This window comes from Octodon degus, unplaced genomic scaffold (genome assembly GCF_000260255.1).
Source record: "Octodon degus isolate 3935 unplaced genomic scaffold, OctDeg1.0 scaffold00026, whole genome shotgun sequence".
Taxonomy (NCBI): domain Eukaryota; kingdom Metazoa; phylum Chordata; class Mammalia; order Rodentia; family Octodontidae; genus Octodon; species Octodon degus.
The window spans coordinates 3,159,341-3,174,459 of NW_004524602.1; the positions used below are offsets into that span (position 1 = coordinate 3,159,341).

At 55.7% G+C, this 15,119-nt stretch overlaps 1 protein-coding gene across 6 annotated transcripts; it reads right to left on the reverse strand.

Annotated features, from left to right (window-relative positions):
* Positions 1 to 223: 223 nt before the first annotated feature.
* Positions 224 to 13,240, reverse strand: Clk3 (CDC like kinase 3). 6 transcript variants are annotated; one of them, XM_004628728.2, is made up of 13 exons: positions 12,844 to 12,915; positions 9,279 to 9,436; positions 8,539 to 8,755; positions 6,472 to 6,568; positions 6,129 to 6,195; positions 3,939 to 4,055; positions 3,294 to 3,460; positions 2,225 to 2,319; positions 2,010 to 2,139; positions 1,816 to 1,898; positions 1,497 to 1,576; positions 1,261 to 1,351; positions 224 to 678 (listed from the first exon to the last, which is right to left on the reverse strand). In XM_004628728.2, exons 2-13 carry the CDS (start codon positions 9,434 to 9,436, stop codon positions 502 to 504), a joined length of 1,479 nt encoding a protein of 492 aa, XP_004628785.1. In that variant the 5' UTR covers positions 12,844 to 12,915; the 3' UTR covers positions 224 to 501. The 6 variants fall into 6 exon arrangements, with proteins under 6 accessions (XP_004628785.1, XP_023568273.1, XP_023568274.1 ...); XM_023712505.1 differs by lacking the exon at positions 12,844 to 12,915 and adding an exon at positions 13,025 to 13,240 and having other exon boundaries at positions 230 to 678; XM_023712506.1 differs by having other exon boundaries at positions 230 to 678; positions 12,805 to 12,858.
* Between the last annotated feature and the right edge of the window lie 1,879 nt (positions 13,241 to 15,119).

Consider the following 15,119-nt stretch of genomic DNA (forward strand, 5'->3'; position numbering starts at 1 on the left):
CTGCTCTGTGGGTGGTGGTGGGGTGCCATACCCCATCAGGAGCCCCCCTGTCTGGCTGCACCTCAGTGGATCCTGGTACCTTGGATGCTAAAATCTAGCAGGACAATTAATAACCCCACAGCCTTCTTGGGGTTATGTGCCACCAAGCCTGGAGCTATCCCAGCATTGGTTACCTCCTTGCTTACCCTCTGTGCCTGGCCAGTCCACATGTAGCTCTCCACAGGCTAAGCTGCTAATCAGACTTTATTAGTAAGGTCAGGAGCCTGGAGATGGACACACTGGTACCAGGGGTTACAAACAGTAAGAAACATTTTATTATAACTTTACAACATATAAATAGCTTGGGTCAAATCTGTGCTTTCTGGCAGCTGGGTGTCCTGCAGGCTCCTGCCTTCCTTCACATTGCACTGTTCATTGGTGGCTCTGGCCCTGAGGCCGGTGGCAGAGGCTGGAGAAAGGAGCCCAGTTCCCCTCCCCCTCCTGGTACACAGGCCGCTCCTGTCATCTGCTGGGGTTTCGGCTGGTGTGGAAGCACCGCTCCTCGGGGGTGAGGCCTGAGAAGAAGGGGTGCAGCAGGGCCTCTGCCAGTGTGATGCGTTGTGCAGGGTCGAACTCTAGCATCCTCCGCATCAGGTCGAATAGCTGCACATGCTCCAGCGAGTCTTGGAGCATGTAACTCTGCTCAGGGACACAAGGTGCCTGCTGTGAAGGTGGGTGGTGGGAGCCACTCCAGTTCCCTCACTGCTAGGAGACCTTGCCAAGCTTCGGTTCTCCTTGGAGGACTCTACTTCTGCCCTCTAGGACAACAGCAGCTCCATTCTTTCTATACCTGTGCTCTAATGGTTCACTTGAAACTTAAGTTACGGGGCATCCTGATAGGCTGGCACATCTACCCCACATTGCTAGTGCAAAGTCCTGACCAGTGGATAGAAATCACATCTATACCCAACTGTCCAGCCTGGCAGCAAGCGCAGTTACAGGCTTCCTGGCCAGGTTTAGGTCACCCTTTCCCCTCGCCTGCTTGTTCCCAAAACTGAGACAATAGGAAACTGCAGTTTCTTTTGGGCACCAGGCTCCTTTGCTGCTTCCCAACTACATTCTTAGCCCACTCAGTAGGCAAGGGGTTGTGCTAAGGGCCCCTTGGGGTGGCTGTAGGAAGCCACCAGTGCCAGATGCTGACCCCTAGCTGGAGCACAAGTGTCTGCCCAGTGCCTGGGGTCTTTTCAGCATGAGCTGAGGAGGAGAGCGCCAGAAACTGACCTTCAGAGGTTTGCAGTTCTCCTTCACATACCGGCCATCTGAGCTGTTCTCATCCCAAACCAGGCCCCCTTTGTAGAAATATTTCTGCTTCCTGAAATTTAGGAAGGGTGTGTCAAGCAGTGGAACTGAAGGTGCCAGGCTCATGGCGGTGGCAGCAGGGGCTGACAGGGCAGGTGGGTCTGCTGTCGCAGGTGGCCCCGTTGCCTGCTGTAGCCCAAGGGAGCCAGCATCCTCACCTGGTGCGGTGGATCATGTGTGATGGGATGGGGCCCAGAATCTTCTCCATCATCACCAAGTGCTCTCGGTTTTCATGGGTCTGCAGGCCAGGACAGAGCAGCAGGGGTCAGTCCCAGCATTAACAGAACAGATGGGACCAGACCTCATCCAGGAGGCGCAAACCTGCCACTGGAAGGTGGTGCCAGCCCTGCCCCCAGGCCACGGCTGGTCCGTGCCACTTCATTCTGCCCTTGCTACAACTCATTCCCACCCAGTCCCCTTTCCTTGCTACCCTAGAAGGCACTCCCTTCTTGAGCCAGGAGGGGCAGCACAGCATACCTGGAAGAGTGTGAAGCCACGGTAGTACTCAAAGAGGATGCAGCCGATGCTCCAGACGTCACAGGGCTGTGCCCAGCCCAGCTCTGCAAGCCGAGGGAGGGGTGGTAAGACCTGGCCTGACAGGGATGCCACCCCGCTTCTGCTCGTGTCCCCACAACTGCTTTGTGTGACACGGCTGGCGGGGCCTCACTCACCCAGGATGACCTCGGGTGGGCGGTAGTGTCGGGTGGCCACAATGGTGGTATGATGCTCATGGTCAAATGTGGCACTGCCGAAGTCGGCCACTCGGATGCTGGTGTTCTTCACCGACTTCTCCTCACAGCTCTGGAAGGCAAGGTGGCCGGCCCAGTGAGCCCTGATCCAGAATGTCCACCCCAGGACTGGGTGCAGCCTCCCCACTGTGCCCTACCTTGTGCTCATTGTACAGGGTTTCAAACTCCGAGTTCACGAACAGGATATTCTCTGGCTTCAAGTCTGTGTGGGTCAACTGGTTCTCATGTAGAACTAGGGGTGAAGGAAGAGGAAGGCAGCCTGAGACCTTGGGCCTCTGCTCCAGCAGGAAGCCAGACTGAAAGACCAGGAAGCTAGTCTTTGTTGGCTTCCCTCTCAAGAGCTGAGGATCCTGCCCTTAAAAAGGTCAAAAGAAGCAAAGGCTCATGTATGTAATATCAACACACAGCGAAGCTGAGATAAGAAAGTGACTAGTCTTGCCAGGGCAACTTAGCAAGACCCTGCCTCAGTTTTAAAAAGGGTTAGGTTTGATCCTTTACCAGGAAGAAAAGGTTGGAGGGACAGGAAAGTGAGAACACTTTCTTCCCCTCTCCTGTGTGGAAACTAGGCCTTCCTACTGGGCTCTAGCACCAGGAGGAACATTTCTGGGCCCGTTGTAAAATGCAAGCAAGGTCATGCTGTTCAAGCCAGGGCAGTCTCCCACCTGCCCATGTCCCACCAGCAGTGGTTTCCTGCAATTAGCACTTGTAGCTCAGGGCTCATACTGGGCACCACAGAGCCTCCCAGGCGTGGCCCATGTTTCCACTCAAGCCTTCACTCTCCAAGTCTCAGCAGGCCAGCCTTCAGAGCTGCCCCTTGAACTTGTGGGTCCCATTCTCTGCCACCTAAGCAGACGCCATACATCCAAGCTCTGCATCATCATCCCTGTCCTCTCCAGAGACCTCTCCTTGCTGCCTTAGTGGTCAAAAACACTGCCAAGCAATGATGCCACCAAATCTGCCCTTTGAGGCTGGTGAGTACATAAGGGATAGACTTTGAGTCTCCTGGCAGAGGATATACAAGGGACCTGAACATAGCTCCAGCTTCTGTCCTTTTTCTTTGTGAAGGTGGGAGGCAGGGCTGGAGCTGGGCCAGCCCTACAGCCCCTTCCTGTGGGCCTGGAGCAGAGCCTGGGCCCAAGGCCCCCACCTCCCTCCTGCTTCCCCCATGAGGGGGAAGTGGGCCACCCCCCGCCTGTGCACACTTACACCTGAGGGCATGGCAGAGCTGGTAGGCCATGTGCCGGACATGGGGGAGGGGGTAAGGCTGGAAGTTGTTCTCCTTCAGGAACTCAAAGGTGTTCTTGCCCAGGAGCTCAAAGGCAATGCACATGTGGCCATGGAAGTTGAACCAGTCAGACATCAACACACACAGGCTGGGGAAGAGAAGGGAGGCTTAGGTTGTGCCGGGCTGCCTTCTCTCAACAGGCCATGTGTGAGTCGCACACTGGTGCTGAGACACACAGAGAGGACCCCAGTGCCAGCCAGGCATAGCTCCCCTTGGCCATGACCCAGGTGAACCTTGGGGTACAGAGTCCCTGCTATGGGGACCCAGGGTTCCAGGTCCAGTGCATCCACTGCAGATGGGGAAGAGCCCAGCACACTCAGGACGCCCTTCGCAGGCTGAGGCAGTGCTGGGGAGAGGTGAGCTGGGTGTCTGTCCTGGAAGTGTCCTCTAGTGGGAGTCCTGCTCCCCAGTGTAGAGCTAGGCCTGCTTCAGCACACAGCTGTGAGGTGGAGCAGGACTGACCTGTGGAGGCCCGAAAGCAAGCTCGCTTGCCTACCACCTCGGCCATAGCAGGGGCCAGCACAATCTCTGCCCTGTAGACTTCCCTCCTTCCCCTGCAGACTCACAACTTGTTTTCCTTGTCCTTTTCCTTGATTTTCTTGAGGACATTGATTTCCAGGCGGGCGGCCTCCCGGTACTTGCCCACATTGCGGATGATCTTCAGAGCGACCTGGGATTTCCCTCTAGGACCCATAAAGAAACACAAGTTCTCAGCAGCTGGCCGGCCCTGCCTACCCTCTACCCCACCTCCAAGACTATGACACATCAGGAGAGGCCTTCCCACTCTGGGAAGAGTGGCCTCTGCACACCAGCATCGAGCTCTCCTGCCTCAGCCTAAGTACAGCCTTAGGCCTTTCTGCCCTGAGGAGAGCAAAGAATCCTATAAGCCAGGCAGCCCTCCTGCCATAACCTGCCCCTGGGACGGGGGCTTTGGGATGGAGCAGAGGCCAGTGAGATGCTCAGGTGCCAGAAGTGGGGTCTCCCCAGCAAGGTTAGGCTACCCTCTTCATCACAGTCCTCTCCACCTTGCTGGACAACTGGTGGGGGGAACTATAGCAATATACCCTGGTCCTTGCCCTCCAACCCACCTCTGCAGCTCCAGGCCTCAATGCAGGATGCATCTCATTCAAAGGAGTCCTATAGGTTTGCAGGTTCACTGTGCTGAGTTCCACCTCCTAAAACATCCCTACATGCTCCCTCTGCACTCCCTCAAGGCTCCTTGGAGTCTATACCAGCTGCCTAGTGACCTCTGCTACTCAAAGTGGCAGTCAGACAGCCTGGCCGCCAAATGCCACAGTTCTTGGGTCTGCCCTACCCACATCTGTCACTGTATAGTTGTCTCTATGCCCACTGGTCCTGGCCTTAACCTTCCAGGCCACACTGGGTACAAGAGGTATAGAGATGGGAGGTGGGAGCAAAGGGAAGTCACTGCTTTATCCTGTGGTTTTGAGGACGTCCGACTCCCAGAACAAACTTTCTTTTATGAGCAACCCTTTTAATGTGGCGGTCCATGGTACTCAATTAAGCCACAATACAGGTGTGATTGAAAAATGTGTGTTTAAATTACAGAGAATTTATTACAGTGAAAGACACACTGCCATGAATTCTCTCAAAGAAGTTATAGAAGTCCTGTCATGAATGTCTTTATTTGTCCTGTCCTGGCTGCCTCCATGTCCTGAATTGATTCAAGACATTTCTTTTTCATGGTTATTCCTATTCACGGGAAGTGCTAGAAGTCACACAGTGCCAGATCTGGTGAATAAGGTGCATGAGGACGCACTGTGATGCTTTTAAGTGGCTGCCTTTCCACTGGATGGGACCCAACAGCAGCAGCATTCATTGTGTTTCTGATTACACCTCAGAAATACACCAAAGGGGGAGGGTGGAATACATCACAAAGGATTTCCAATCATGGGATATGTTCAAAGTGTGGGGTGGGGGACACTCTGAGAGGAACTGATGGCCCTGTAGTTTTTTTACTATGAATTTCTTCACATTAAGTATGTTCTGTATCATCTCCCCTGTGGTTCAGATGTAGTGGACCAATCCTCAGCATTTCTTTGGTACTGGTCAGCTAGCCAGGCATGGTGGCACAAACCTATAATCCCAGCATATGGGAGGGCTGAAGCAAGATGACTGCCACCAGGTCAAGGCCAGCCTAGCCTACACAGTGAGTTTAAGGCTGCCCTGAACTACATAGGGAGATCCTATCTCCAAAATAAGTAATAAAATAATGGCTGGTAGGTTGTACTGCTCAGAAGGAAAGCCTGGCACTGTGTAGCTAAAGCACCAAACTGTTCATAGAGGGCCACTGAGGCAGGGGTTCAGGCAGAGATGAGCATAGTCTTAACAGAGCACTGAGGGGACACAAGTCCTGTGCTGTTGGGCCCAGGATGGAGCTCAGTGTCCACTCACAGTACTATGCAAGGGATGGAGGGGACCCTGGCTATGAGGATGTGAAGGCCCAGGGCCAGTTTCTCAGCTGGGACTACAGGTAGGGTAAGAGTCCAGCCCAGCATTCTGTAGGACAGAACCTGAAAGAGTTCCCAGGAGTTTCTCCAGGCCCTGGGAAAGTGGGGAACAAGGCAGAGCTTTCACTGAGCAGCAGTGCCCAGGGAGGGACTTCACATGCCTAGGGATGCCACACGTTCCCCCCTTAGTTCACATGAGCAAAGCCCAGTGTGTACAGATGAGGGTCCACTCTCCTTGGAGAAGGGCACTCTGCATGCCATACCAGCCCTACCCTCCCCGCTCACCTGGCGTGGTCCAGGCACTCCACCACCTTGCCAAAGGTGCCTTCACCCAGGTTGCCCACGATCTCATCTACGAGAGAGAAGAGGCTGGGCATGAGAGTCTGGACAGCAAGGGGGTGGCAGCTCCTGTATGTCCACAGCATTCAAATTCTCAGAAACAAAAAAGGCTTCTCTCTCACTGCTACACTCTTAAAAACAGAAGTTGCTAGCATCTGTGTCATTCAGGCAATTACTGGTGGCCCCGCTAAGGCGCCACACACATTAGAGGTCCCTCCAGGCGGGAGAGGTCTTGTCTAACAAGGGGAAGTAGGAAGTAGAGGTAAAGTTTTACGAAAGGTGGCTGTACATCGCTCTTGGAGCCAATCGCCGATCCGGCACACCAGGTGGCCCTCCTTGTCATCTTCCACACTCCGGCTGCTGCGCTTACTGCTCTGTTGGCTTCTCTGCATGCACCGCCCCCCGAAACGCCATCCGACCAATCGCATGGTAGGCGGTTCCGATTGACAGATTGAAGTGTCAGTCAAAGGCAGAGGTGGAGACGGTGCGGAGCCGGTGGGTTGGTTGGTTGAATTTTCCAGATGCCAGCATTTCATAAGGCACACAGCATATATAACGATAGGGATATTGCAAGGGACACGTCAAGACACAAGCTAACTTCAAAAACAGAAAAGTAAAACAGCTACAGGTATGTAAAGAAACTTGGATTTTTATCTCTTAAGAGGTGCGCCCTAAGCGCATGGAAAGACGCCAGCCTTGCCGCTGAGGGGCCAGGCCCTGAGGACAGCCACAGCCCTGACTCCCTCCTCTTTCAGGTGTTCCCCTCCCGGTCCCTCCCATCTGGCCAGAATCAGAGATGCAGTAAGAAGAATCGGCGCAAGAAGATGGCCAACCAGGCCTAGTCCAACCACAGCTGGGTCAGAGGGCCACCCAGCCTCAGCTGTGAACAATGCCTGGCTATCCTGTCTGTCCCTGCCTGCCTCCACTCACCCTTGCAGCCCTGTCCGGCCTGATGCTGCCACACAGAGTCACGCTGCTGCCTGCCCCAGAAAGAAGTAACCACAATGCAGCAACAGCTTGCCATCACCAGCCCTCTTGCACAAGTGCAAGTGGGAAACTACCAAGGTGCCAGGCTTGGCCCTCATGTGGCTCACAGGTGAGGTCCACTCCAAACCTCACAACAGCACAGGGAACCAAAAAGAAAAGCAGAGCCACAGACTAGCACTGCTGTCCTGCAGCAGCACATGGTGCAGTGCGGAAGCCATGAGGCCAGGCTGGACTCATCCACGGGCAGGAAACTTGAACCCACGGCAACTCAAAGACATCAGAGAGCAAGCTCTGCAGACAAGACACTGGCCCCACTGGTCCTACCACTGTTGCACAGTGGGAGGAGGTGAGGAAGAGGGATGGGGCACAGGAGAGAGAACAGCTTGAACTCCAGAGACTATGTACTATGTGGACTCCCGAGTCAGCAGAGGTCTGTGTGGCCCTCCATGCTAGGACATTGGCCAGGCCCTGTTCTTGGTGTAGCCTGTGATGAGACCTGGGCTGCCAGTCTTCATGTCATTTCATTCACTGCCCTGCCACATAGGCAGCTGCCTCTCGCAGCTGTGATTGCCCTCCAGGAAAGCATCAAGATAAGACGACCTAGCTGGAGGTCACAAGCGAAGCTCCCAATCTGAGCTGCCTGACAAGGCGCAGTGGTACACACCCTTGGTCCATATACTGGGAAGGCTGTGGTAAGAGGACTGCTGGTACCTAGGAAATTGAGAGAGACCAGCCAGGGTAAAGCAGCCAGACCCACATATAAAAAACAGAACAAAAAAGGGCTGGAGATGTAGCTCAATGGTAAAGCCCAACTCCCTGGGTTCAGTCACAAGTACCACCAAAACAAAAACGAGCTGACAGGCAGATGCTGCCCCATATCTCAGGGATACTGTAGCTGCCTCTGTAGTGGCAGGGAGAGGAGGCCTCAGAGGCACAACCCTCACTTGACAGGGTGGCCTTAGCAAGGTGAGGCCACGCAGCCCCAGGTCACACCAACAACCCCACAGAGTCCCCAAGAAGCACGCTGCCACCTGCACCACATGGCCTGTGTCTAGAACAATGTGGAGACACAGATAGGCTGGGGACCAGCCGGCGCCGGAGCCAGAGCCCCAAAACTGCCACAGGCAAGGGGCGAGAAGACAAAGGGCTAGGGGTGTGGCCCAGCCCTCCACCTGGACCAGAAGACACACACTGCACACATACACTACACACATGCACACCCATACACATGCGCGTGCACACACGCGCACACACACGCACACATCACAGCAGCACACCCAGGCTGGTGTACTCACCAGACCAGCCCACCTGAGAGAGGCTAAAAGACAGGGGCCCTGGGCCCAGCCAGCACACTCTGGCTACCACTCACCGAGGAGGCGCTGCTACAAGACCTGGTACGGCGTTTGTGGCAGTGGTGGGTGTGCTTTCGGGTCCGGTACGGCCCCCTATCCCGTGACCGCCGCCGATGACGGGAGCGTGAAGATCCATAGCAGTCCTCGCCAAATGATGGGCTCCGTTCTTCGTAGCGATATGCATCACTGTCACGGTGCTCCCGGTATCTCCTCTGGTAGGGCAGGCGGTCATGGCTACCAAGAAGGGATTGGGGACGTCAGTCAGCTGGAGTCCTTGTTTCTACCAGCCAAGGCCTGTGCTAGGGCCTTGCAAAGGGCTCTTGGAGACAGCCTTTGGAACAAGGGCAGCATTCAGGGCCAAGGCCAGCTCTCCAGGGCCACAGGTGGGTGCAGAAATGAGCATGGATAGGGCCTCTGGGACACCAACATGTGGGAGCTGCCCTGGACTTGCTAGGGCCTGGGATGGGGCTCAGTCTTTCCAAGGCAAAGCCTCCATTTCTAATTCCTGCCCAGAAAGGCTAAGGTTAGCAGGGGCAATGCTGACCTAGAAAATGAGGCAATGAGCAGGGAGAAGAGGAAGGAATGGTGAGGAGGGCAGCCCTTGCTATGCCAAAGAACGCAGGTGTGATTGTAAGAGCCCATGAGGCCAAGCAGGGCTCCACGGTGCAAAACAGAAGCGAGGTCACCTTAGGGGGTTTTGGACTTTCCAAGGCTTGAACAATCTCACCCTGCCTTTTCCTTCCCCAGGGCCACTCACCTCCGGGACCGGGACCTCCTTGGAGGGGGCTCCCTGCGGGATGGGTAGCGCAGTCTCCCTTCGTGTTCCCGCTCCCGGCTATAGGACCGTCGCCTCTTCCAGCGGTAGCTCAGGTACTGGTCTGGCTCGGGGGAACGGTATCGCTTACAGTGGTGCATCTAGGCCAGGAGGAGGACAGCCCAGCTCAGCACAGCCCACACTGTAAGGGGCTGTACAGGAGAGGCCCACAGTTCTGTTTGAGGGCAGCCCCCTCCCCTGGGCTTTATGAAGCCACCAAGAACTCTGAGGTCACAGTAGCTTAACACAGTTGCTTAATGGCAATTTCTTTGTCAAGGAACCCACAGACAAACACTTCCCAGTGTGGCCTGAAGGTCCATGCTCTCAGGTAATTGGGTTTCCTGTGCCCAGCTCCCTCCCAATTTTGGGTCCAGGGCCTGATCGAGAGCCTGTGACAAGCAGAAGCCTGCTAGCACAGAGTGTATAGGAGCCAGGGGCCAGAGCTGTGACCCCAAACTATACCCCAACCAAGGGAGGAAGAGCCCAAGTCCAGGTGAGGGGGCACAGCAAAACAGCCCTTGAGAAATGCATCGGGGGTCACCAGCACTTCTTAGCTCACTCGAGAGTCTATCCAGGTAGATGTTGGTTTGGGGTGCCACCCCAGCCCCTGCCAGTCCATACTGGGTCTTTTTTTTTTTTTTTTTTGCGGAACTGGGGATTGAAATCAGGCCCTTACGCTTGCCAGGGAAGTACTTACTCCACTGAGCCATTTCCCTGGCCCCCATATTGGGTCTTAGCACTCAGAAAATGCCTGGACCTTTGGGCCATCTGTAGCAACACCCCTAGTGCTTTGTCTTTTCCTGTCAAGACCACTACTGGTGGGGCTGGAGAGATGGCTCAGTGGTCTAAAGCACCTACTTGGAACAAGCTTGGCTAAAGCACAGGGACCGCGGTTCGATCCCCCAGCACCACATGCCAGCCAGCCGCGCCCCCTGGTGGGCTGAGCTGGCCACACACACACACACACACACACACACACACACACTAAATAAATGTTAAATAAATAATTAAAAAAAAAAAAAAACATTTTAAAAAAAAAAAAAAAAGACCACTACTGGGGGGCGGGGCAGGGAGATGGCTCAGTGGAATAAGCACTTCCCTAGCAAGCACAAGAGCCTGAGTTCAATGCCCGGTTCCACCCCCCACCAAAAAAAAAAAAAAAAAAAAAAAAAAAAAAAAAAAAAAAGACCACTACTAACCCTCTTCCTGGACCAGCACCCTCTCCTTCCCTTCTGGAGGAATAAGTAGCCAGAAGATCAGCTAGCTAGCAGACTTCTTTGCACAGCCAGACAGGACAAAGGGACCCAGGTCATAATCCCTGTCCAGCTGGCACTTATAGCCACTGCAGGTTGGCTTAGGTAGAACTGAGAATGGTGACTCTGTGAGGACAGCTCCCCTCTCATCCTGGACCAGATACCTTACTGGCTGGGCCAGACAATGTGGGCAACCCTCTCTCCAAGCACTCATGATACAAAGCCAGTCTCAGTCCTGGGCAGCCCTGGCTTCACTTAACAAACCCACAGGGACTACCACAACTCATTGGCAGTTGGGCAGGATGAAGAGGCTCCCAGAGAGTGGGAAGAATGCTGAGGAATTCTCTGATTAAGCCCGGGGGAGCTTCTCTGTGACTGGGAAACACTGCCCTCAAGCTCTCCACCAGCAGCCCCACATACAACTTTGAGATCTGGCCTCTGGCAATTCTTAGACACAAATGCTATGTAAAATCAGTGATAGTTTTCCAAGAGCTTAGGTTTGTTATTTTCATGATTAAATGCCTAATATCTCCCTGTTTTCTTGCAATTACACTACATCAGGTGCCCAAGCTACAGAAAAAAGCAGTACTGTATCTCACTTTACTGACCCCAAAGATGCTCACTGACTGGGGCACTTGCCGCCCCATCAGTAAATATGGGTCTGCCAGACACAAACCAGGCTGCACCTGGCCAAAGCCTTCACCAGGGGCCTAGAAAATGCCATGTCCACGTATGTTTACATGAGTGGAAAGTCACAGTTCTGGGGTCAGATGTCAACCTGAATCATGAGAAAGCCACTTCCAGCTGTTTGCCTTTGGGCCAGTTATTAAACTAATCTTCAGCTTCCTCTTCAAGCAAGGGAATACTAATCTTTTAGGAGGTTTTGTGGGAATTAAATGTGTGTCCTCTAAGCCAAAATGCCTGCTCCAAGTCTGGGCCTACAAGTGTTACTTAAGACAACTTTTCATCAACAAAACACCTCCAAATGATACTTCAGGGCTGCAAGAGATAAGCTCTTTCAAAGCACTTGGGAGACTAGAGTTCTCAAAGAAAAACCCCACTAAATCCCAGCAGTGACATTTCCTGGCCTTGTAACCTTACACAACTCACTTTAGGCCTTGGTTACCATGCCTGGAAAACAGATAAAACCTCCCAGCCCGCAGAGGAGATGGCCAGAATGACAGCCAGAAAATGCCACACAGTGAGAGGGGCCCGTCTCTCCTCTTAATACTCCAGGCAAGAGAAACAAGGCAAACACCTGTACTCTTCATCCTCCCGGCGGCACTCCTCCTGGTCTCTGCCAGACGGAGGCCTCCTCAGGACACAGGCTCAGGGCCACTCTTAAGTTTAGGAGGCTCGATCTGCACATTGTGCAAAACGGCCAGGCAAAGGAACCCAAGCCATGAATGCCAGGTTTTCTCCGGCTTCTTACTTGCTGTTCCTGGCCAGAGAACTGGGCGGACGAGAAGAACCACCAGCCAGGTCAGAGCGCCTCCCGGCTTCCTGCCACCCCGCGCCCCAGGGTTATTTTTGGCAGGCGCTGCACTGCAGCCTCAGACCCGCACCTTGCAGGCTGCCGCCGGGCGAAGCACACTGCTCCTGCTCAAGGGCACGGGGAACGGCGCTGGGAGGCTGCCAACCCTGCCTTAGAGGAGCCTGACTTGTGAGGCCCGGCTCAACTTCCATCAGGACACCGGAAGCAGAGTCCAGCCTATCGGCCGGACAGTTTAACCATCGGTATGGCCGGTCCCCGACCCAGGGCAGCTCCGTCACCACAGCACCCAGCAGAGGTTGCAGCCTCAAACGCCTCCCCTTCTCCAGCCCCGAGTCCCAGGGTCACCGCCGCCAGGGGCGCGAGGAGAGCCGAGGGCAAAGACGAGGCCGGGCCGCATCCGACCCCGGGCAGTGCCGCGGGTGAGGTGTGAGGGGCTAGGAGCGCTTTCTCCCGCCTAGGTCGAAACCCGAGTCCAACTCGCGGGTACCTCGGCCCGGGGCCGGGGGACACTCTCATGGCTCGGAGGACGCCCGGGCTCCGCCCCCGACGCCGCAGGACCCACAAGTCGGGGTCCGCAGTGACCGCCCTCCCCGGAGAGACGGCGGGTCAGGGGTGAGAGGTCGGGCCGCAGTCTGAGGTGGGCCAAGGGGAAGAAACAAATGAAGAAAGTCGGACCCGAGCCTGGGCCCGCGCCCCGGCGCCCACTCTTTCGCCGACTCACCACAGCCGCCTTCGCCGCCGCGGGCCCCAGCCCACTTACCGTCTCTCAGGCTCGGGCTGCAGCTAGGCCCTGCTCACTGTTCCACTTCCGCTTCCGGCTCCGGCCTCCGCCCGCCGCGGCTCCGCCCACTCGCGTGGCGCAGGCGCCACCGGACCCAGTTGGACCCAGCCCCGCGGCCTAGCCGCTCTAGCCCCAGATTCGTAGGCCCTGGAGGACTGACCTCCTTTTCTCGGTGGGCGCCGGAACGGTGGCAGCTTCTTCCGGGAGCTCCTGGGGGATGTCCCAGGTCAGGGCACATCTCCCGCCCCGTCCTCAGAGGTTGGCTGGGCGCGCGTCCCTGGCAGGATGGGTGCTCGGGGCAGATACCTGGAACCTCAAGGACCTCAGGGTTCGTCCCCCTGTGTCGCCACTGCCCCGCCATTCCTGTCCCGCGCGTACAGCGCACCGGAGGGGTCGCGGGCACAGGGTTCAAGAGCCCTGCAGCCCCAGAACTTCCCTGTTCGGCCAGTGCGAGGTCCCCGAACCGCCACCTGCGACTCTTCAGGCCGGGCGGCACCAGGAGCGCCCAGAGGCGGAGACGTCGGTGTGTTTGGAGGCTTCCCTCGGGCGCGTCCCTGCCCGGGGCTCCTGCGGGACGCGCGCCTAATTGCCCCACGCCACGCCGGAGCCCCCCCGTCCAGCCCCCGCCCTCGGCTTGGCTCCAAGAACCCAGGGTTCTCAGCTCCGTGAAGCGCCCCTGCCGCCGTCTGAAACCTAGACTGGGCCTCGAGTTCTTTGCCTCTGACATGCCTCTGGAGGTCGGGGTCTGGTGGCGTGGTCCTAGGGATGTTTAGTAGCCTCAGATCTACATCAGTGGCACGGTCCCTACAACATGGACGACAGAAGCTGCCAAACACACACTCAAGCCGACTCCTAGTCCATGACCAAACAAACACACCCGCCCCCAGTAAAGACTTTAAGGAGCTGGCTCAGGTGCAGTGGGGTGGTGACCCGGCTGGGTCTGATGATAGATCCTGCCTCCTTTAGGGGTGTCTCAGGAGCCAGAAAGTTTAGAAAAGTTCAGGAAGTCTGGGGCCCAGGGCTGTGGCCACACCAGCAGAATTTGCTCTCCCAGTGGGAGGACGCTGTCTTCCCTTCACATAGCGTTCCAAGTCACTTCCTTACCCCCCACCCCCTACCCTCAGTTTAGGGAGGAGGTTCTCGGAGACTTCTGTCCCCAGTTGCAGTGCCCCATGGGGTAAGGGGTAAGTTAGGCTTCCCACCGTGATTTTTTTTTTTTTTTTTTTTTTTTTTTAACCAGGGATTGAACTCAGGATCCTGTGCTTGCCAGGCAGGCACTTATTCTACTGAGCTATCTCTCCGACCCCTTTGCTTCTTTCATTGAGGCAGGAAAGGGGCCCTTGGCAAGCACCTGTCCCCTCCAGATGGTGCACCCTGGAGGCCTTCCAGTGGAGTCTACCATTGACTCCTTTCCTTTTTCAGCCTAGGTAACCCCTCCCACTCCCTCCTCACCTCATTCCTGAAGAGCTCCCTGGCTCTAGACCTAGGCTCTCTTCCCAGCCTCCACCACTGTGCCCAAGCCCTCTCTGGCTGAGGTCTGCTGCATGGCCCAGAAGCACCAGTCAGATGCCTTGCGCATCCACCCAAAACCCCAAGCTCTCCTGTCTACCCTTTCCATTTGCTCCTGGGCTCTTGGGGCCTGCTGCTCTGGTCCCCTTAGCCCTACAACTTCAGCACTCATCCTGCTTTGCCCTCTGGGGACAGTTGACTCACGTTGGAGCTTTGGCCCCAAGGTAGAAGCCCTGAAAAGCCTTCCTGGGCTCCCCAAAGTCAGGCTCATTCATTTAGCTGTGCTCCCACTGCTTGGTGGTGTCCTCTGGCTCCCCACAACTAGAATCCTGGCCTATGCCCAACCCAGCTCCCCACTTCCTAAGCCTGCCCAACACACTGAGCCTATAGAACTAAGCCAGGCACTGTATTTCTGGAGAGTTCCCACTTGTACCAGAGAAGTGTGTATTCAAGGTGGAGTTGTGGGGATGGTACCAGGTTTGCATGTGGCATGGGGCAGGGAAAGACCTTATAGCTTGCTTCAAGTGGCCTTAGTGATGACATGTGGGGACAACTTGATCAGGAGGCACTGCAGGACCCTGGGCCTAGAAATAGGAGACAAACTGCAGGGGCTGTGGTCTGGTGGACTGTGGTGCTGTCCTGAGAGGGAAGGGCTGGGGTAGGTATAGGCATATCAGATGAGGATTGTAGAGGCTGCTCAGATAGGCCAGGGTGTCCGGGGCCAGGAACAGCAATGTCGTATGGGC

What these genes read in the sequence shown, in the direction of transcription:
- Clk3 (XM_023712505.1), bottom strand. Translation starts at nt 13,225, where the DNA reads ATGGCGGGGCAGTGGCGACACAGGGGGACGAACCCTGAGGTCCTTGAG. An exon ending in GCGCCCACCGAGAAAAGGAG is followed by an intron (nt 9,437 to 13,024) that starts GTCAGTCCTCCA and finishes CTCCTGGCCTAG; the next exon opens with ATGCACCACTGTAAGCGATA. An exon ending in CACATGATCCACCGCACCAG is followed by an intron (nt 1,352 to 1,496) that starts GTGAGGATGCTG and finishes CCTAAATTTCAG; the next exon opens with GAAGCAGAAATATTTCTACA.